At 47.2% G+C, this 23,799-nt stretch overlaps 1 protein-coding gene across 1 annotated transcript in view; it reads left to right on the top strand.

The window, feature by feature from the left end:
* The window catches only part of LOC144821621 (coagulation factor XI-like), a 221,585-nt gene that overhangs the window by 116,890 nt on the left and 80,896 nt on the right, over positions 1 to 23,799 (top strand). Inside the window, exon 6 of the mRNA XM_078678859.1 lies at positions 3,338 to 3,506. Coding sequence (XP_078534985.1) covers positions 3,338 to 3,506 — 169 coding nt within the window. The remainder of the gene's footprint in view (positions 1 to 3,337; positions 3,507 to 23,799) is intronic.

Raw genomic sequence — 23,799 nt, 5'->3', positions numbered from 1 at the left:
TCACCTTTGCTCCTGTGTTGATGAGGAGTGAACCTCAACTAGATTCTAAATCTTGTCCTTTCATCTGTGCTCTGATCTGCAGCCTCCACAGCACAGGCAGCAATGTCCTACACTGCTAAGTGAGCAAATGGCCAACATCGCAACTAACTACACTAAAACATTGCTTACTGGTGATCTAAATGACTGGTCTAATGACCCTCTGGGAGGGCCCCAATCGGTGGAACTAACTGAATTTTTAACAAACCTGAACTTCACTCAGCATGTGAACGCGGCCACGCACAATAAAGGTCGCACTCTGGACCAGGCTTGGTCAACAAACCTGACAGTATCTGCCCCTACGACCTTACCTTGTATATGGTCAGACCATCATTTATTAACACTATCAGTAACTATGCCTATTGACGAAAAGACTCCTACGGTTGCAGGGGGCATGATTAGGGCATGGGGCTCTCTGAATAAACAACATTTTTGAACACCCTAGTCAACCCACCTGTTACGGAAGCTTCTGATGTGGACCTCTTAGAGGCTAACATCTCAGCTTGGATCACAGGAGCCAGCGACTCGCACGCCCCTCTCACAACGCTTCAACAGGCTCGCGCTCTGAGGCACACAAACGTTCTCCCCAGAGCTAAGAAAGCTTAAACTCACATTAGGTCAAAAAGAACGCAGGCAGAGATTAAATTACTCCCCTGAAGACAAGCATATCTATTCCCTGGTGCAGAAGGAATATAAAAAAGCCATAAGTGCAGCAAAGGCCTCACATTACTCCTCCAGAATCCTTAACTCATCTAATGGGTCAAGGGAAATCTTCGCAATTGTCAACGAATTATCTAATACACAGGTAGATTCAGCAAGCATTTTTGCGAGCGCAAACGGTGCGAATCGCAAAATTCGGCCGTTTGCGCCCGCAAAAATGGCATTTGGAATTCATCAATGTTTCATGAACTAGCAATTTGAAAAATCGCAAATATTTGCGATTTCTCAAATTGCGATCGCATTTAAGGAATCTCAATTAGAGATTCCTTAAATGCAATTCATGAAACATTTAAAAATTGCGAATTCGCAAATTGTGGCCGCTATTTACCGCGAATTCAAACCTCGTGGTAAATAGCAGAAACTTAAGTGCATTTTTCTAAGTTGTATGTTACACACACACATGTCCCAAGGACATGTGTGTGCATAACACCAGCATCCAATGTCATTTCAGGGGTGCAACAGGGTGTCCATTGGACACCCCTGCACCCTTGAAATCGCAAAACCCAAATGCGAATCGCTAATAGCGATTCGCACATTGATATGTGTTCCCATTCATTCCTATGGGCATTTAAGCCCATAGGAATGAATGGGGAGTTATTCCTTATTTGCAATTAGCAATTAGCTAATCGCAAATAAGGAAGCTGTAGGAATCGCAATAAATATTGCGATTCCTACATGAATCCCGTTTTGCGAGTCTGTAATAGCGATTCCTTATTATTCGCTATTATAGACTCGCAAAACATGCCGATGATGAATCTGGCTGACAGAGTCTTACCGCTTCTCATACCTTCTCAAGACTTCTGTAATTCTTAATAATTTCTTTTTGGATAAAATAAATATCATCAAAGTGGGTATCCCTAAAACAAACCTGAATGAGACCCTTCCAAGCTCATTTATTAACCCTCTTACTTTGGATGCCTTCCCGGCCATCATCAATGAAGTCTTTCTGGATCTTTTGTCCAAAGTCAAATCTGGTTGCCCCTTGGACTGCTGTCCGCCCTAGATCCTAAAAGACATATTTTCGGCTTTACCAACATCGGCCGTGACCCTGGTTAATGAGTCCCTCGCACATGGCTACGTCCCCAAAGCCTTTAAAGATGCGATCGTGGTCCCCCTTCTAAAAAAGTCTGGCATTGATCCCTTGAACTTGTCAAACTATCGCCCTATCTCCTTTCTTCCCTTTCTGGCGAAGGTGCTAGAGGCATATGTGGCAAGCTGTCTGCCCAGTTTTTTGGAAACGTCTGGCTATCTTGACCCTCACCAGGCGGGTTTTCGACCTGCCCATTCGACAGAGTCAGTAGTTCTGGCAGTCATTGACGAACTGCATAAGAAAGCGGACAAAGACAGGCCCTGGTATTACTAGACCTTTCGGCCGCGTTTGACACGGTCGACACTGTGTACTGGAAGACCGTGTCAGACAAGCGGGCATCCAGGCTACAGCCTTTCATTGGATCAGCTCCTTCCTTAAAGGACACACTCAGTATGTGGTCCTAGCCACATTTACAGCCCCTAAGTTAACAACAACATGTGGGGTCCCCCAAGGCTCCTCTCTATCCCCCCATCTATTTAATTTATATCTCCTCCCTCTGATTCAGTCTCTGAAGAAAATGAATGTGACAACTTTCAACTATGCAGATGACCTTCAGCTGATTTTTATTATCGATAATTCGCATAAATCAGTAGCTGAATTTCAGGCCACCATGATCTATATCCGCCAGTGGATGGACCAGAACCATCTAAAGCTCAACCCTAGCAAGACAGAACTACTACTCACAGGTAGGAGCAGGAATGTCTGGGGACCACAATATTGTCCATCAGAACTTGGCTCCCCACCAGCCCCCTCCACCTCGGTTAAAAGCCTCGGGGTCACTATAGACAGTGATCTGTCACTAGGAGCCCAGGTGGGCTCAGTGGTCTCTAAATGCTTTTTTCAGCTCCGTAAAATTAGGAAGATTAGTCGCATGCTCACTCACGCAGCACTGATGCAAGTTACGATAGCCCTGGTGATTTCACACCTAGATTACGCTAATTCAATCGACTTGGGACGGCCACTCTACCTCGCTCAGGGGCTCCAAAGGGTCCCGAATCAGGCTGCCAGACCAATCCATCAACAACCTAGAAGGCTTCCAGCCAGACCCTTACTGAAGAAACTTCATTGGCTCCCAATATCTGAAAGGGTAGAATTCAAAACGGGATGCCTGATCCTCAAATCACTCCACGGCAAGAGTCCTAAATTCATTAACACACTGCTGACTTGGTATATACCCTCACGCCACCTCCGTTCAATGCATCTCCAGCTACTTGCTACCCCCACTTATAAACGGAAACAACAAGGTGGACGACGATTCGCTTTCCTAGCCACCAGATTATGGAATTCACTCCCTTTGGAGATTCGATCTTGCACTGATCTACTTAAATTCAGGAAATTATTGAAAACGTGGTTGTTTACGAGAGCTCACAACTAACTCCTCTCGGTCTTGCTAGGTTCTAAGTAGCGCCATGAAGCCCCTGGGTGTATGTGCGCTTTATAAGCAACTTTTAACATAACATAACATAACCGGTCTCTCTGCGTCTCTTGTAGGTGACAATGAATGCACCGACTTGGTTCTCGATGGGGTCGATTTCCCCGGACATGACCTCGACATCGTCCTGAGTCCAGATGCTGACCGCTGCCAGCTCGTCTGCAATGACCTGCCTCTCTGCCAGTTCTTCAGCTTCAGCAACGAGAACTGCACCGATGAAAGCCAGAGGTACGAGCACCTGCATCTCTCATCACTGCTGATCACCCTGTGTCACTGCAGCCAGAGGCACCTGATAGGTCAGGGAGCCTGTCACTCTTGCCTCAGTACATCCTGAGTGGCTGTTGTGCTCACATCCAGTTTTGGGGGGATTGTTTGATGGTGACCCTGGATATCTGGGACAGAGACATTAGCCTTTATTTCTGTTCCCCTGGGAGGGAGACCACAGACGCCCCGCCCCCACCAGCTGAATATCCAATGAGCCTCCATAGTAGTGTCCTTCCATTCCCCCTTCGTTGTATCTTGTGTGATGGGGAAACAACCTTTACAACGCAACTTTTACAATGCACTACCATTACAACGAAACTTTTACAACGCAACATCCATTACAACGCATGCCTTTACAACGCAACCATTACAACGCATGATACTACAACGCACACCACTACAACGCAAAACATTACCATCCAACACTTACCCTACTGTTGCACCCCCTGGAGTTAGAATAGTAATTTTTACCCCTACACTATCCAATACTTACCAAACATGCAATGTAATGTTATGCGTTGTAATGGTATTATGCATTGTAATGGAATGCGTTGTAAATGTAGTTTTTTTATTTTCGTTGTAATGGCATGCGTTGTAATGGAATGCGTTGTAATGGATGTTGCGTTGTAAAAAATGCGTCGTAAAGGTATGCGTATTAAAAGTGTGCGTTGTAGTTACATACATCCGTGTGATGGGGCGCTCTTGAGGCACGAATGAGGGCGCACTACTTTATTAATGTGCTCTCGGCCAGGACGTAATGGGTATCTCACAAGAAGGTGGCTCCACACATCAAGGTAAAGGCCACTCATGCTTGGAGCATCTCCGGGGACCAGGGCCCTCGCGTCTCCAGCGATGCTACCTGTGCTGTCTGGCTAGCTCAGCTTTTGATTGGGTAATGAAGATGCTACCTGTGCTGTCTGGCTAGCTCAGCTTTTGATTGGGCAATGAAGATGCTACCTGTGCTGTCTGGCTAGCACAGCTTTTGATTGGGCAATGAGGATGCTACCTGGCCTGTCTGGCTAGCTCAGCTTTTGATTGGGCAATGAAGATGCTACCTGTGCTGTCTGGCTAGCTCAGCTTTTGATTGGGCAATGAATATGCTACCTGTGCTGTCTGGCTAGCTCAGCTTTTGATTGGGCAATGAATATGCTACCTGTGCTGTCTGGCTAGCACAGCTTTTGATTGGGCAATGAAGATGCTACCTGTGCTGTCTGGCTAGCTCAGCTTTTGATTGGGTAATGAGGATGCTACCTGGCCTGTCTGGCTAGCTCAGCTTTTGATTGGGCAATGAAGATGCTACCTGGCCTGTCTGGCTAGCTCAGCTTTTGATTGGGCAATGAAGATGCTACCTGGCCTGTCTGGCTAGCTCAGCTTTTGATTGGGTAATGAGGATGCTACCTGGCCTGTCTGGCTAGCTCAGCTTTTGATTGGGTAATGAGGATGCTACCTGGCCTGTCTGGCTAGCTCAGCTTTTGATTGGGTAATGAGGATGCTACCTGGCCTGTCTGGCTAGCTCAGCTTTTGATTGGGTAATGAGGATGCTACCTGGCCTGTCTGGCTAGCTCAGCTTTTGATTGGGTAATGAGGATGCTACCTGGCCTGTCTGGCTAGCTCAGCTTTTGATTGGGCAATTAATATGTTGGCTGTTCTGGTGGCTAACATAGCTTTTGATTGGGCGAGGAAGATATTGACTGTGCTGGTTGGATGGGATGACCTTTGATTGGCTTCTGGCTCTCGGCACCCAGTAGCTCACTTTCACTTCCTGTTCAATAACAGCGGAAGCGGCTGAGGGGCCACGCGGCAGGTCTTTGTTTTGCTTTCACTTCCTGTACAATAACAGCGGAAGCGGCTGAGGGGCCACGCGGCAGGTCTTTGTTTTGCTTTCACTTCTATCCTCCACACAGTTGGGAAAGGCCTGGGACTCGGGGTGAGTTCTGCTGCTGTGACCTCCTCAGAAGGTGAAGCCCTGAGCAGCCAGTGAAGACAGACACCTCCTTAGCTGGAGAACAAGCACGAGGCCGGGTGTGCACCCACCATCTTGAAATGCTTTGGTCGCGGCTGCCCTTCGAGAGGCCATGGAGGACTGGCGCCTTACCAGAAGCCTGTGGCTATAGGTTTTCAATGGACAAAGCACAGCAGGAAAGGGAAGGACCCCCCCACCAGGAAATGGGGGGCCAAAAGGAGCTGAAATCACACAAAAACCCATGGGCCAATCATGAGTGTGACAACACGGCCCAGGAAAGGGGGCAAAGGGGGTTTTAAGAGATGCTGCCCTTACGGCCTGCACATGACAAGAAGCGGGGCAGGTCGCTACAGGACTGACACCCACCCACACTTAGGGAAAAGAGCGGAGTAAGAAGGAGGCAGCCAGTGAAGGCAGCAATAAGCCAAGGAGCAAGTGCCTGCAAAAAGGGCAAACCCCAACATGACGGGTGGCGGATGCAGGCTACTTACCTGGGGATGACTTATGGCAGGGTACGTCATGCCCTGGTATGGCGGGGTGGCGGATGCAGGCTACTTACCTGGGGATGACTTATGGCAGGGTACGTCATGCCCTGGTATGGCGGGGTGGCGGATGCAGGCTACTTACCTGGGGATGACTTATGGCAGGGTACGTCATGCCCTGGTATGGCGGGGTGGCGGACGGAGGTTACCTACTTGGGGATGACGTATGGCAGGTTAAGTCACACCCTGGCATGGAGAGGTGGTGGATAAAGGCTACTTACCTGGGGATGACGTATGGCAGGGTAAGTCACCCCCCAGCATGGCGGGGAGGGGCATGCAGGCTACTTACCTGGGGATGACTTATGGCAGGGTAAGTCACCCCCCAGCATGGCGGGGAGGGGCATGCAGGCTACTTACCTGGGGATGACTTATGGCAGGGTAAGTCACACCCTGCCATGGTGGGGTGGCGGATGAAGGCTACTTACCTGGGGATGACATATGGCAGGGTAAGTCGGCCGACAGGGGCAGTATGCCGGGCAAGAAACTTGCAGCCCAGACCGGCCAGACGGACGGGCACAAATGGAGAGACAAGGTAGCGAGTGGGGCCTAACATCAGTGAGAGGTTACCCCCAGCTGAAAGGGGATCATTCCAACACAGAAACTTGATTTACCTCCCAAATTGGCACGTATGATTTATGGCATAGCAACGATTGGAGTCGGACATGATTTATGACATGAGTACGACAACTGTGATTGATTTATGACAGAGCGTGATTTATGACCCTGTCACAATGAGTTATGCCCTTCGGGTGACAGTCACTTGCCTAACATGCATGCTAATAGAAGCTACAGCCAATAATTCCAAACACACCCATGCCTCATGTGTTAGTAACGACGTCCATCATTATATGGGGGGTTAGGAGGGGGCCATGGGTGGGGTGAAGGAAGCCAGCAGCGAAGTCTTTGGGGTAAGAAAGGCGCGTGCGGACTGCGGCTGCGCGTATCGGACCCTCCCAAGTGAGTCCTTGCCAGCGCGCGTACACGTGGAGTTCACAGGTCCAAGGGACATCAAACCTCGGGGTACATGAGGGACCGTCCGAAGCAGATACAGTCTCACTTTATAAGGTAGGTTCTAGGAAAATGACGCCAATGAGATTTACAACATAACGTTCTCCTGCAGGGCCCTGGAGTCCACCGCGAGAGGGAAGTGAAGCTGAAATAGAAGCAAGTGGTCGGTCAGATTTAAACTAGAGTTAACAAGAGGACTGGTTACCTGTAGGTCCTTGGGGAGGTGTGGGGTCTTGTTTATCTGGACCCCGGCATATTCTATTATTTACAGAGACCTGGTTTACTGAATTATAATGGCCTGTCCTGGCTAAAGTTGTTCGACGGGTTTCAAAATATTGTTTGTATCAGACGGATGGGTAGAGGGGGGGTGTTGCTATTTATGTCAGGGTATAGCAAGAATGTATTAAGCCCTTGTGCAAACAAAGAAACTGTCCCCTTTGGCTGCTGTTGGGGTAGAGAAATACAGCAATTATCAGGGTTCAGTGTACCCGGTGCCACTACACCTTATGCACCAAGGGTGGCTATGCCCCTTAATGTTATATGGTAAAAATATCAGATCTCAGAGTTGAATCAATGTGGTCTTAATGCATTTCTTTAACCTCAGCCAAAACCTGTGCTTAGTTTGCACTGAGTTGGATGCCTCTGACTGGAAAACACAAGTGTCCAGTTGTAATCAGAGAGTAGTAGTGGTCGGTAATTGTAATTTACACATCGAGGAGCAGGTTAATCAGCTGGCAACAAACATTGTTAGCATTATTAAAAAGCATGGACCAGTGGCGGCTGGTGACATTTGAAAGTGGCGAGGCATAAAACAATTATCGCACTGCACTGCGGCGAGCGAGCTTAGCGAGCCAGCCCGAAACACCTACAGGAGGTTCGGGGGGATTCTCCCCCGGAGAAAATTTTGAAAAAAGAGTTGGCAAATGGTGTATTTTCAAGCAAATTTGTGAGATCTACTCACCTTGTAAAGTCCACCGGACATGAACATTTTTCCAGGGCTTAATATAATAATAATAATAATATCCACATTTGTAAAGCGCACAATCACCCGTTAGGGTCTCTAGGCGCTGGGGGCCGTCGGGAAGATTACGCAAGCTATTACCCAGAGTCACATGGTGCTGGGCTAATCTGCCGCCGGTGCCGGGGATCGAACCGTGATCCCCATATTCCGGAGTCAGTCGCCCTGGCCGTGGCGCCACACCTCTTCCCTCTTCTATGGTTCCCAGTCCGGCCCAGTATGAAGTAATACATTTGTGACATCTACCCCACAAAAGGGATCTTTCGTGGCTGGAAAATGCCAGTCACTCCTTTCCGTGGTACTGGCTGGAGGTGGGAATATACTTTTGTTTATACATGGCTTAGTGCGAACCCTGGCAGAGTTTATATGGTGAGCCCAGGCCCTTTCAGGCACACACTGGAGCACTCCCAGCAGGGTGAGCTCACCCACAGAACCCCCTGGACAAAGAGGAACAAAGCCACAACGAGGAAGGACACGTACTGCGGGAGTGGGGGAGGAGGGTGACTCGCCTGGACCAGCCCTGGCTGCTGAAAGAACTTCAGTCCCCAGTGCTCTGTGGCGACTGTAGAACAATATCAGACACGTTGCCGCTCTGGATCAATGGCTTCCTAGGAGCCGCCTTCTTACATAGGAGTGATGTGTGCCCGCCTGCCTCTGCCTGGACTTGAGCGCTGTCTGAGACTGCGGAAACATGCATTTGATGTGTTTTCCATAGGCTGCATCCTATACAGCAGTAGACAACCTCTGTTTCAACCGGCAGCACGAAAAGAAGTGGACGTAGGTTCTGAGCACCCAGACACCCTCTATTCTGCCACTGTCCCACTCCTGTCATTCACACAGAGCACCCCATCTTTATGGGACTACGAGCGCCAGGATCAGCGAGCCAAATGTGGGACAAAGACAGCCATGATTTGATGAGGACCTGAGATGCAGTGTCTCCGTCTTACGCAGTTTTTCCATGTGACGGCTCAGATATTCTCTGACAGATCGTAGGTACCCCTGTGTTTTACAGCTCACCAGTACCCCCACAGACTAACAGTGTGCCCCCCTGCGGAATACGGCTTATGTCTGGACCTGTAGTGTGCATGTGTTATCACCCTGTATGCAGTCCAATACCGGGCGTGTCCTGCATTGTAGTAAAACCTGAACATTAGTAAATAATTAGACACAACCTATTGCACCTGAGCATCTACACAACTAATCCATTTAGCGCTTAACTGCATTTCAGTGCTGTGACCTGCGAGAGGCTCTAGAGAAGGAGAAGAGTGATGAACAGATGCCCAATAAATTGCACAAAGAGACAGAAGAAGCGTGCCAGAGTCGAACATGTGTGCACCAGATTTCAGAAGGATTTAATTTGCGCATACCCACTGTGTGCTCGTCGATTTATAGATGGTGCAAACAGAAGACGAGCTATTGGTTCATCACTCTCTCTGACATGTTAGGAGTTACCAGTCCCCAACAGGCTGCTTCCCCAACTCTGGCTTGCAGCAGACTGTGACTTGGAGCATTAATAAATGAGTACCACTCACCCAGTTGCGTCCGGCATGACGGGGGTGGAAGTGGGATCATCGCAGGGGGTAGGGGGGAGACGGGATGGGTTTAATACTTAAAATAAAACTCACCGTCCCGCGCCGCCTCAGCTCATGGCCTGGTCCTGACTCCCGCCGTCCTGTGTTTTCCTGCAGCTCTCATCAGGAAAGCCACCCACAGGCAGCTTCCCTCGCCTCCGCCAATCACAACACTGCCAGGTTCACAGCGCCCAAGCTGGGCGCCCAATGGGAGGCCCTTTTTTCTATGTAGGCTGCATGCAGACCACATAGAAAAAAGGGAGAGTTGCCATGACTACTTTGGTCGGGCGTAGGCAAACAAAAGCAATCAGGGCCCACAACAGTGGGCAAGCTACTCCCCCCCCCCCTGCCCTCGAGCAGGACCGCCCGCCCTCCGGCCTACAACCAGGCACTTCTGCTTTCTCGCAGTGCGAGAAGCAGAAACATGAAATGGTAGTTTTACCATTTTATGTTTCTGCTTCTCGCACTGCGAGAAAGCAGTGGGGCAACGCCCCCACGCCCCTATGGAGGAGCTGCTACTTGCAGGGACTCCACCAATGGGTGACCAGGTGTCGCAAACCACAGATTTGGCTTTACCTTTAAAGGCACTTCTAACAATATGAGCGTTCTCATCATTTGTCTGGTCAGACCATTCCATGGTTCAACTAACAAACAAGCACAAGATGCTGCAATAGTAAAAGTTGACCTAAGTCGATTGTAGCAAGTACATTGGCTAGAGCTATATGTCCAGGAGGCTGCAAGTCAGGGTCAGTGAAGGGTAGAGGCCGTTTCAGAGCCTAAACTCTATTACTTCAAACACCTGCAAATGATATCTCTCCAGGCACTTTTAAGCCTCAATCCATGCAGTTCAAGAACAACTAGTTTCAGTAGAGGTTCCTTCATAAGGGCGTGGGGGTATCGGCCCACTGCTTTCTCACAGTGCGAGAAGCAAAAACATATAATGGTAAAACGACCATTTTATATTTCTGCTTTTCACAATGCGAGAAAGCAGAAGTGCCTGGTTGTGGGCGGGTGGTGGGCAGGCCCGCTCGAGGGCGGGGGGGATGGTTTGCCCGCTGTTGTGGGCCCTGACTGCTTTGGTTGGCCTGGGGCACTCTCCTTGTTCTATATGTTGGGCTGTGATTGGCGGAGGGGGCGGAGGCTGCCTGTGGGTGGCTTTCACTGTTAACATTCACTATTTTCAGGTTTAATTTTAAGACTCACTATTTACAGGTTCCTTTTTAAAACCCAATGTTTACAGGCTTGATTTTGATACTGACTATTTACAGGCTCATTGTTAATATCCACTATTTCCTGTTTCGATTTTAAAACCCACTATTTACATTTGGATTTTAAAACACACTATTTACAGGTTCACTTTTAACACCTTATTTACAGGTACATTTTTACAGCTCCTATTTACAGATTCTCTTTAAACATCCAGTGTTTACAGGCTCACCGTTAACACCCACTAGTTACACTATCACTTTTAACACCCGTATTTACAGGCTCACTTTATAACACCCACTAGTTAGAGAATCATTTTTAACACCCACTAGTTACAGGCTCTCTTTTAACACCCCCTATGTACAGATTTACCTGTAACACCCCATATTTATAGGTTCTCTTTTAACACCCACTAGTTACAGGCTCTCTTTTAACACCCCTATGTACAGATTTACCTGTAACACCCCATATTTATAGGTTCTCTTTTAATACCCTCTATTTACAGGCTCACTTTGTAACACCCACTAGTAACAGGTTCACTTTTAACATCGACTTTTTACAGGCTCTCATTTAACACCCCCTAGTTACAGGCTCTCTTTTAACACACCCTAGTTACAGGGTAACTTTTAACACCCCCTAGTTACAGGCTCACTTTTAGCACCCCCTAGTGACAGGCTCACTTTTAACACCCCCTAGTTACAGGCTGTCTTTTAACACCCACTAGTTACAGGCTCTCTTTTAACACCCCCTAGTTACATGGTGACTTTTAACACCCCCTAGTTAAAGGCTCTCTTTTAACACCCCCTAGTTACAGGGTGACTTTTAGCACCCCCTAGTTACAGGCTCTCTTTTAACACCCCCTAGTTAAAGGCTCTCATTTAACACCCCCTAGTTACAGGCTCTCTTTTAACACCCCCTAGTTACAGGGTAACTTTTAACACCCCCTAGTTACAGGCTCTCTTTTAACACCCCCTAGTTACAGGGTAACTTTTAACACCCCCTAGTTAAAGGCTCTCTTTTAACACCCCCTAGTTACAGGCTCTCTTTTAACACCCCCTAGTTACAGGGTAACTTTTAACACCCCCTAGTTAAAGGCTCTCTTTTAACACCCCCTAGTTACAGGCTCTCTTTTAACACCCCCTAGTTACAGGGTGACTTTTAACACCCCCTAGTTAAAGGCTCTCTTTTAACACCCCCTAGTTACAGGGTGACTTTTAGCACCCCTAGTTACAGGCTCTCTTTTAACATCCCCTAGTTAAAGGCTCTCATTTAACACCCCCTAGTTACAGGCTCTCTTTTAACACCCCCTAGTTACAGGGTAACTTTTAACACCCCCTAGTTACAGGCTCTCTTTTAACACCCCCTAGTTACAGGCTCTCTTTTACCACCCCCTAGTTACAGGGTAACTTTTAACACCCCCTAGTTACAGGCTCTCTTTTAACACCCCCTAGTTACAGGGTGACTTTTAACACCCCCTAGTTAAAGGCTCTCGTTTAACACCCCCTAGTTACAGGGTGACTTTTAGCACCCCCTAGTTACAGGCTCTCTTTTAACACCCCCTAGTTAAAGGCTCTCATTTAACACCCCCTAGTTACAGGCTCTCTTTTAACACCCCCTAGTTACAGGGTAACTTTTAACACCCCCTAGTTACAGGCTCTCTCTTAACACCCCCTAGTTACAGGCTCTCTTTTAACACCCCCTAGTTACAGGGTAACTTTTAACACCCCCTAGTTACAGGCTCTCTTTTAACACCCCCTAGTTACAGGGTAACTTTTAACACCCCCTAGTTACAGGCTCTCTTTTAACACCCCCTAGTTACAGGGTGACTTTTAACACCCCCTAGTTAAAGGCTCTCTTTTAACACCCCCTAGTTACAGGGTGACTTTTAACACCCCCTAGTTAAAGGCTCTCTTTTAACACCCCCTAGTCAATTCAATTCAATTCAAGAATCTTTATTCGGTGAATAAAAAACACCATAAAAGCACATTTATATACACAAATAACAAATAAAACATTATTAAATACTGGTTAGGATCCTTGTGCATAATTGATACAATAAAAGATTTGCCAACATAAGGGCCAAATAAATACAAATTCACAATTTTTCATTCATCTCCGCTTGTCTGTCTTAAACGAATAGCAACTTTAATAAAATTCAGAATGCTACATAGAGTTAATGGGTCAGAGGCTTTTAACAGAAATACTAGGGCATCCCTGGCGTGTTCCAGACGTGCTTTTTTTAAAATATTTACAAGGAATCTACGCCTGGGCATGGAGAAATAGGGACAAAGCAAAACAAAGTGAAGGGTATCCTGCGGAGACCGATTGTCGCAGCCGCAGGGACCCTTCTGCTCAATAGATGAGGTAAACCCTGCAGGTATAGCCAAAATAAAGGGGAGCAGATTCAGTCTGAGACGGCACATTAAAAATCTGTCCTGTGCATTATGCAGAAGGAATAAGTAAGGCTCCATACCCTCCACACTTTTTACCAAACCATGGGCCCTTACAGTCTTTTTCACTCCTTCCGCATCAGCTCGACGTTGGGTTACTTGCCCCAAAAATAATTCCCCTACTCGCTTCTTGTGCTGTGCTGAGATAGTGGCAGGGTTTGTGAAAAGATTCCCCAGCCCTATCTCCTCCAAGGTATTTTTCACGTATTTGAGCCAGGGGATGCGCATTGAATGGGTCCTACCTAGGCAGTCCAATAGAATTTCTCTACTTAAATGCGCATCTGGGTTTATCCATATTTTTAACCAGGCCACTATTGGTCTGAGTTTTACCAAATCTTCCAAATATGGCCTCCCTAACTCCCTGTGGGCTATGAAACCAGCCGTGCTGGGTGGCACCCTCAGGATTACTTTCAAATACCTATTTTCTTCCTGTTGGATACTAACTGTATTCACAAACCCCCAGACTTCTGCCCCATAAATTACTTTGGAGCATGTTATGGAGCCGTACAAATTCATCACCTGTTCCGGACTCCATCTGCCCACCCTCCTACCATATCCAGCTATTGCCCCATTAGAAGCAATCATTTTTGTGCAACGTTCCGTCACCAGAGGGGTAAATTGCAGGGCACCGTCAAAAGTTACCCCGAGGTAGGAGAACGTCTTGACCTGCTCCAGGCAGTGTGAGCCAATTGTGTAAACGAATTTGGTGGAAGGTTTTTTGCCGGCCAGAAGCACATATGATTTCCCTAGGTTAACAAATAGGTCTAAGTTACTCATGAACTCCACAAACCCCTCTATCAGGGTTTGTAGGCTGCGTGGTGTTCTTGCTAATAAAACCGCATCATCCGCATAAAGCAGGACGGGGATATGCCGCAGCCCAACCCTCGGGCAATCTGTCTTTAGACCCAGAAGGAACTGCTCCAGGTTGTTGATATAAAGAGAAAACAGAAAAGGGGCAAGTATACAACCTTGTCTGACTCCACTCCTACATGGAAAGGAGTCAGACAGTCCTCCCTCCCTGTTGAATCTAACCTTGGCCGTGGTGTCACTGTGCAGTTCCCTCAATATGGTGATTAGGCCACTTTCTATCCCCATACCTGACATCATATCCCACAGCTTTCCTCTGTTGACGTGGTCGAATGCTGCTGCCAAGTCCATGAATCCCATATACATGGGTTCATCGCTGGCCAGGGTATACTTGGCAGTCAGCATATATAGGTTTAGGCACTGGTCACTAGTGGACCTCCCTGTCCTGAACCCATACTGGGTATCCGAGAAGATGTTGTTCTCTTCTGTCCATTCGGTCAATCTATTCAGGATTGCCCTTCCCAAAAGTTTGGCCGATACGTCAATCAGGGAAATGGGCCGATAACACTTCGGGTCATCCCTATTGCCCTTCTTAAAAATTGGTACAATGATCGCCTTGGACCATGAAGGGGGGAGACCACAGGTAATGGCGGTATTTAAGACCCTAGTCATCATGGGAGCCCATAGATCTATATTACTGAGGAACAGGTCTGGCGGAATTCCGTCCGGGCCCGGGGCTTTATTTTTAGTTAGACCCTCCATCCCTGTCACAATCTCCTTAAGAGAGAATGTAACTGGTGGGGCCTGTCTTGAAAATTCCGGTGGTTCCACATGGGTGCCCGGCTCATAATTATATAAACCCCTAAAATGGGTTACCCATTGCTCCGGAAGAATATTAGCCCCTATCTCCGGAGAATCATTTTCTAAAAAGGTCGGTTTATTGATGATTCTCCAGAACCCCGCTAAATCTTTTCTTTCCCCAGCTTCTCTTAGATCTGCCCATGCTTCTGCCTGTAGTGCAAGTTTCCTCCTTTTAATCTCTTTTTTATACCTTTCTCTACTGAGCCTAATAATCTGTGGATCCCGTGGTTTCGTCTTGAGGGAACATTTCAGTTCCCTCAGTGCCTTAGAGCAATCTCTATCAAACCAGCGGGGACTTGCCTGGTTACGTATGGGCCCACTAGACCTCAATAATTCATCAATTAGGCTAGCAATGTGGACAAACGCTTCCAGGACCCTTGGACCCTGTATTTCCAAATCTAAACAATCATTAATGGCCACTAGCCCCTTATCGCCCAGGGTTTTATAAAACTGTGCCCCATCAATTTTAGACCACTTCAATCTCCTGCCTTGATCAGTGGCCCTCTCCTCAATTAGACAACGGGATTTAGTTACACTGCCCGCTTTGTAAAGGAACGTTAAGGTGAGCGGATTGTGGTCACTAAAACCGCTCCACTCTATCCCTACACTAATTATTTTGTTAATCAACGGTCTCGAGACCAAGATGTAATCTATAATAGATGCACAGCCCCTACCCTTGAAAGTTGGTGGGAGCATACCGTCCAGCTGTGGGTCTATCATGTTAATAGTGTGCTCTAGGTCATACTTAACCCGAAGCAACCCAAGAGCAACCCCAGTCGGCGTATGTGCAAAATGCGGCCCCTTCTCAATCGGGCATTGCCCCCAATCTGTATTTGCCTTTATCAGAGCCGGACAGAGGTGACAGTTAAAATCTCCTGCCAAAAGTACGCCATGAGACGGCCCATTGTTCTGAGATGTGATTTCTTGACCCAACCTCTGGTCAAGTTCAGCCAATAGGGATGAATTAGTGTTTGATGTCTCACTGTTATAAAAATTAAAAACCGACAATTTCAACCCCTTACCAGAGAACCGAACTGCCTGTATTCCATACAAATTCCAGTCAAGAGACAACCAGATACCTGGGAGAGATAAATCTACATAAACGGCTAAGCCCCCCATTGCTCTCCCAGAACTGGATTTTCGGGCGGGGACAAAAAAGCACTTGTAACCCTGAAGATGGTAGTTATTCACCACAGCCCATGTCTCCTGTAAACAAATGACATTGAATTTCCTGACAAAATCAACCCACTCCTTGTTACTAAATATTCCAGCTAAGCCCGCTACATTCCAAGAAATAATCCTCATGTCCTCTCCACCCAATACTGCACCCCCCTGGCTCCTTGATCCCATCTCCTGCAACTCCCCTTGTGCGTCCCCCCCACCTCCTCCCACCAACCCATCTACAGCCATACCATTATCTTCAAAGAACATGGATTCCACCGCCCTGAATGTTTGAATTTGCGGGGTCCGGTGTCTTTGCTCCTCCGATATTAATACTTGAACACCCTTTTCTATGTTCTCCTTAGGGGCCTTCTCTGTTTGTCAATCCACCCCCTCTAGGCCGTTCAGGCAATCAAACCGGTTATAGGTAGGGAGAGGAGGTACTGGTCTGCCAAATAGTGGCCTAGGTTGAAAGGCCTGGTGACTCCCCCTTCTCCCAACCCTCTCCCATCTATCATAATTTTGGGGTGGGTAAAATGGACCTGGGGCAATGGGAAAGAAGAAGGACACACGGAGGGTTTGGATAGTGGATTCCCTTGATATGTTTTCCCCTTGACATATATGCGACACCGTACCCTTGTCCCTGAAACTCACCAGTAAACAGTCCCCAGGTATGGATTTTTGGGTTCTCCCCACCCATGGGACCCTTCTTACCATTATAATTTCATTATTAAGATGTCTCGGGAGGGGTCTATTTCTGTTTAGCCACTTGATTACCCTGGTTTTTAGGGCACAAAAATCCTCTACTTCTCCTTCATCAAGTTGCGGGACCCCTGCCATAACCACAGTAAGGTCATTAGTCTCTGGTGGTAAATTAGGACGACGGGGTTTTGCAGGGGGCTTCCTTTGGTGGTCTGGGGCGCTATTATCTACCCGGTGAGCCGAAGCTACTGGTACAAGAGAGGGATTAAGTGTATTTACACAGAGTGGGTTGGTAGTTACAGGTTTTGGGTTTAGGGATTGATGCAGGACTACCCCCTTTGCAGCTTGTGGTGGAGCTGAGTTTACTACCCTGTGTGCCGACCCTTGTGGGGCTACAATGGTGGTACTAGATTCTGGGTCACTTCCCTGTCGACCAGCGCGAGTTTTCAGACTTCCCAATGTAGCCTCCAATATGGTTAGCCTGATCTCAATCTTTTTTATACTTTCGCTGATTGGAAGTAGCAGCGACCTTAACAGGAATTCCACATTTCCCAGCGGCACAACAGAGAGGGGGACATTAACAATACTGGTCCCTGCATTATCGATCCGGGCAGGAACTGAGTTCACCTGAACATTAGATTTTGGGAGTGGCTCTGCCGGTACTTTTACTATAGATGCGGGGTTTTTTAAGGATTTGCCAAAGTCCAGGTGTGAGATCTTGGGTTTACTACTTCCCTGCGCTCCCTTTGCCCTTCTCCTACGCTTTTTTGGAGGGGGTCCCAAAATTACTTGTGTGTTCACTACTTTCAGTTTGGGGTTTCTATCATTATGAACTTTGGGCGGTTGTGAAATTAAATCAATAGTCCCCCTGGCGGGGCTGGGGCTAATAACCAAAGCTGGACTCCTAATTCCAACTGGTGGGGTGTCAACACACTCCCTTAACAGGAGTGGGACATCCTCAATGCGAGTAAGCTCCTCCCTAAATGTGATAGATTGTTCTCCCATGGGGGTATTTTTCAGATTATCTACTGATCGTCTCCGTTCCGCCCTTAGCCTGGACAAATTTCCCTCTTTGTCAGCCTCCCCCACTGCCCGTGAGAAATAGTTTTCAAGTGTCCCAGTTTTCGCTCCTCCCGGTTTCTGTGGGGTACTCTCCCTTACCGGGGAAGGCATTATTTTACTCAGAGATACTCGGATATGCCTCACAGGGCAGGTAATTCATTAATAATTCAATAGTTCCAGCAGTTACCTGCACAGTCAATCAAACAAAACCAAGAGAGTAGGCCCAGCCCAGCCTACTCCGGCCTGTGACGGCCTTGGACGGTCCCGCCCTTGTCCCGGGCTTCTCCCGGCACTCCCGCGCAGCGGGGGTTCAAGGCGATTAATATAGTATAGGGCAAATAGGTGGAGTGGTGGGAGGGGTCGGGGAGAGCGGCCCAGGTGTGACTAATCAGGCAGGCGGGCGCTCCTGGGATATGCAGTCCCAGCAGAGCGCGCGCACTCACTCGCAGCCCCGGCTATCAGACTTCCCTCAATGTCCCCTTGTCGAAGACAGCAGGCAGCACTCCTGGCGCAGCGGGACCCGCGGAGCGGGTTCCGCAAGAAGTAGGCTTAAGTAGGCTTAAGTAGGCTTTTACAGGCAATCCAGGTGGGTCCACAAAAGTTCAGCAAGGCGTCCCCCTAGTCACAGGGTGACTTTTAACACCCCCTAGTTAAAGGCTCTCTTTTAACACCCCCTAGTTACAGGGTGACTTTTAATACCCACTATTTACAGGTTCACCTTTAACACCCCCTAGTTGCAGGTACACTTTTACAGTGTCTATTTACAGATTTTCTTTTAGCACCCCCTCGTTACAGGCCCACTTTTGACACCCACTAGCTACAGGCTCACTTTTAACACCCTCTAGTTTCAGGCTCACTTTTAACACCCTCTAGTTTCAGGCTCACTTTTAACACCCTCTAGTTTCAGGCTCACTTTTAACACCCCCTAGTTACAGGGTAACTTTTAATACCCACTAGTTACAGGCTCACTTTTAACACCCCCTAGTTACAGGCTCACTTTTAACACCCCCTAGTTACAGGCTCACGTTTAACACCCCCTAGTTACAGGCTCACTTTTAACACCCACTAGTTACAGGGTGACTTTTAACACCCCCTAGTTTCAGGCTCACTTTTAACACCCCCTAGTTACAGGCTCACTTTTAACACCCACTAGTTACAGGCTCACTTTTAACACCCCCTAGTTACAGGATCACTTTTAACACCAACTAGTTACAGGCTCACTTTTAACACCCCCGAGTTACAGGCTCTCTTTTAACACCCACTAGTTTGTGGTATATAAATAAATAATACCGGATCTAGGTTTTACTGGACATAGTAATAACAGATAGCTCAATAAATAAGAGTCAAGATTCGAGGTAGTAGGAGTTTGCAGGTTTAATACAGCATAAAGGACAGGAACAGGACAACCTGCATAGGAATAGGATGGCAGGGCCCGGCAGGGGGGCAGGATTGGAATGGTGTGGCCCGGCAGCTGCCGGGGCTGGATCTGGGATGAGCGCGCTAACTTTAATAACAATACACAAGCATATATACTAAAACAGTTGCAATTGCAATACATACAATAGGCGGAGCAGTGGGTGTGGTCAATAGCAGTCGCGAAAGATAAGGGTGAAAGTGGGTGTAACAAGAGGCGTGTACATAGACATGTGATGTAAACGTAACAGAATATGTCATAAATGGGGCGGAAACATGGAGGGGGCTACCTGAGGAGCCGGGACCTCTAACCTAATGGTGCGCGCAAGCTGACAATGACGTGTTACTAGGAGAAGCTGGGGGCTATGAACTCTGTGCTAGGAGCAGAGACTGAAGTCTGGGGAGTCAGAGCGACATGTACCTAAACCCTATCTAGTATCTGATGTTTAGAGAACATGTTGATATAAACTAAAAGTCAGGAGGGGAAAGGCTAACAGACTCTAAGACTGGTGCATGCATTATTCTACATGTAGTGCGTGATGAAGAATATTAAATGACCATTAAATGCAGTATTTCTCCTACATGGAGACGTAAAGGCTAGACAATGACGGAAACTATTGATGCGATTCAGTAGTTTAGGAATGCAGAGAAGGAGGGCTGGACTGATAACTAGAATCATAACATACTTTTGGCAGACTCGGAGGCAGAGCCAGGCCGAGCCGGGCACTGTGAGGCAGGAAGTAAGTGAAGGGTCGAGGATACAGGTGGGGGCTGTATCGCTCCTCAGCGAGGGTTCAGGAGACAGGAGCTGAATCTGGTGTCCGGGCCCTTTTGAGGCCTAGAAACGGGGACTTTACAATGAAATAACGTGCACACTGAGAAACGTGGCAACGTAACCTTACATAGGCCTAATACTCGTAGCTTTCACGAGAACTGGGAACTGGCATACTAGAGATGGACACAACTGTAATTGCGTCTTTAATCGAACATGGGGAATACATATGCATATTAATCATGCACACATAACATAAGATGGGGAACACGTAGGGACACAGAACATAGCAAAATTTACTTTTCCACATTCCCTCCTTGTCACTACGTTTCCATCAGGAAACATCAATATTCATGATACCATCTATCATTTCATACAGTATCATTTGCTCGTCTCGAATTGTCTTGGAACGGGATTTAGAACGGGACTTGGGACTAGGAATACAAGAGGTAGCACAAATGCCACAAATCGCAGGGCCACATTGTATACAGAGGCAGCAACTGAATATGATCGCTACTGCAATACCTAGAAATGACAATACTTTCCATCCCCAGGCGGAAATTATATTCCAGAACCAACCGGACCATGTCCAGGTGCCTGGATTTTGGTGTAACATATGGGCAATATTATGGAGTCTGGTAATAGCTGAATAAACAGACGGCGCGTTATTAGGAATGAAAATGCAGCAACTAGATCCGATGACTCTACATGCCCCGCCCCTATCGGCCAGTATGACGTCAAGGACGAGACGATTCTGGAGCACGACAATTCTCATAAAGGATTGCTCTTCGGTTAAGTTACCTAGAGCAGAAGTAGTCTCAATCACTACTGCTTCAAGGGTTCTCGTTAATCTACGTATCAGTTTACTATTCACGACAGTACCTAAATAGGGGAAGACACCTTTATTGATATCTATGTATTGTTCTAGAGCAGTTTCAGTATAATCGACAATCGGGAGGTCTCTCTTGTGTCTAGTATGTACTAGGTGGGAATTCCTATGATAGTCAGGTGGGGCTAGGAAAACTGGTGGCAGTAGGAAGGCAATGTAACAGGTTCCCTCCCAATCGAGGGGCAGACGAACATATGCGGTCTGACCACAAACAAAATAAGAATGACGTGAAGCTTTGAAAATAGATTTCCTACTGTCACTATACTTGACAATAGTAGTACAATCACTATGTCCTACATGTACGGAACCATTCTTTCGGACACATAATTCGCCTTTAACTGGTAATACTGAAATAGCAGGTAAGTCTGGAGTAGTATCAGACTGAACATTCAGGACCATAAAATTCGAAGAATAATTACCTAAGTTATAAACTTCATTTTCTAGATCTAACCCTATTCTGTGGGGAAGACCTTGCTTGTCTGGAAAACATGTACTGTTAAGAAAAGACATATCTGTTGAGGATGACGTTAACGTGGACCATGCTCCACACGAACCGTTATGTGAAAATGGATAAGGAAAGAGTGGCAGAACTCCCTTCGGTGTCTGGAAAGGGGGGAGTCGACCACACACCCAACAATTAGTGGCATTGCTGGTCTGGTGTGAATAATGTAACATGCGAATAAAGGAATTATTACGCATAGCAAGACGATATGAAAGTTCATGAGGAGGCAGATCACTAAACGTGTGCTCTACTGTAACATTAGCAGACTTATTTACATGAGGAACTGGAAAATACAAATAAAAGGCATAGCTCGTGCAGGTAGTCATAAGGCTGAAAAACAATATGAAACTTAGAAAAACGATACATCGGATTGAGTTTTGACTAACTCTCTCACTATGGGGGTCTATTTTATACATGTCAGAAACCGGTCTAACCGTTTCACCTAGGGGAGGACTTAGACAATCAAACTGGCTGACTTATTTTACTAGACCTTAATTTGAGCTTATACTCCTGTTGCGGAGTTTTCTCTAACAGGGAGGGTTCAGTATCATTGTCTTTTGCGGGACAGTCCTTAAGAATAGTACTTTGGCAGTCTTTAAGATCCTCGGAAATGTTCTTAGAAACAGGCTTTAGTCCGTAAAATCTTTTCACATGAGACAGGTGGACCCAGCCCTTCCTGCCTTCCAGCTTGACGGCAGTACGGGTGGCCAGGAGGACCTGTCGGGGTTCCTTCCAGCGAGGCTCCAGCGGACTTGAACGATCAAAATTCCGGACAAGAACCATGCATCCGGGAACGATTTCATGCGGTGCCACCTCGGTATTGTCTGGAAATGCGGCAGCAACCTGCGAACGACAAGAGTGTAGGGCAGACATCAAGGAAGCTAGGTAATCTGTCAGCATATTACTTGAAACATCTGTAATACTTCGGGGTCTAGGTGTACCCCACATATTAGGGGGGCGGCCGAATACGACCTCATACGGGGACAGACCTGATCTGGAGTGTGCGACCATGCGCATATAAAATAAAGCGACTGGCAGAGCTACTATCCAGTCTACACCTTTCTCTTTACATACTTTTGCAATTCGAATTTTCAGGGTCTGATTATGTCTCTCTACGAGACCGGCTGCTTCAGGATGGCGTACACAATGGAACTTCCACTGGTACCCTAACAAAAGGGAAACATGCTTCATAAGTTCGGATGAGAATGGCTGGCCGTTGTCAGAATATACGACTCTAGGGAGTCCATAACGGGGGAAGAATTCACGAACCAACTGCTTGGCAGTGGTCGCGGCTGTGTAATCTGGGACTGGATATGCCTCTGTCCACCTGGACAAAGCGCATACAACTACAAGGACATACTTGAAACCTCGACATCGCTCCATTTGAATATAATCCATCTGGAGGACTTCAAAAGGGTGGTCAGGGGGCTGGAATCCACCTTGTTCCACCGGGACACTTTTACCTGGATTAAACTGGCAACATATCATACAGGTACGGACTTTCTGCTTGGCTGCAGCTCGTAAATGCTTGTTGAACCAAATGTTCTGGATACTGTCTAACATAGCTTTTTCTCCTAAATGTGCTGGACTATGTGCGGTATTGATAATGACTTGAACCATAGAGTCGGGGAGAAACCATGTGGCTTTTCCCTTCGTTACCCATCCCTGATCTGTCTGGACCCCTCCTTGTTCGGACCATTTCTTGATTTCATCGGGAGTAGCATGTAACTGGATATCTATGACATCTTGAGTAGGGTCCTTAACTGTCATACATGTAGTCGGATCTGGAGTATGTGTCTGTGTCGGATTAACTGAAATGTCTGGAGTCTGTGCTGTAAGCTTGGCTGTGCGATCTGCTAGATCATTACCTTGAGAAATAATATCAGTAACTTTCGTATGTGCTTTGCATTTCATGATAGCAATAGATGTCGGTAAATGTATGGCATCTAACAGAGCTTGAATAAGGAGACCATGCTGAATCTTGGTTCCATGAGAAGTCATGAAACCTCTCTCCTGCCAGAGCACTCCGAAGTCGTGTACGACTCCAAATGCGTAGCGTGAATCTGTGTAAACATTAACTTTCAGGTTCTTAGCGTGTATGCAGGCTTGTGTCAGAGCAACTAGCTCTGCTGCTTGAGCAGACAGGGTGTCAATACGGTGTGTTTCTATAACTTCAGTGTCAGTAGTCACTGCATACGCGGCTACTAGTTCTCCTGTACTTGTTCTCATACATGAACCATCCACATAAAGTGTCAGGTCGGGATCTGGTAATGGAATATCTGTCAGATCTTGTCTTGGCTTAGTCATAATGTTAACTACTTCCACACAGT

This window comes from Lissotriton helveticus, chromosome 2_2, assembly GCF_964261635.1.
Source record: "Lissotriton helveticus chromosome 2_2, aLisHel1.1, whole genome shotgun sequence".
NCBI lineage: Eukaryota > Metazoa > Chordata > Amphibia > Caudata > Salamandridae > Lissotriton > Lissotriton helveticus.
Note: the sequence above shows the minus strand (reverse complement) of the source record. Positions and strands in the feature narration are given on the sequence as shown.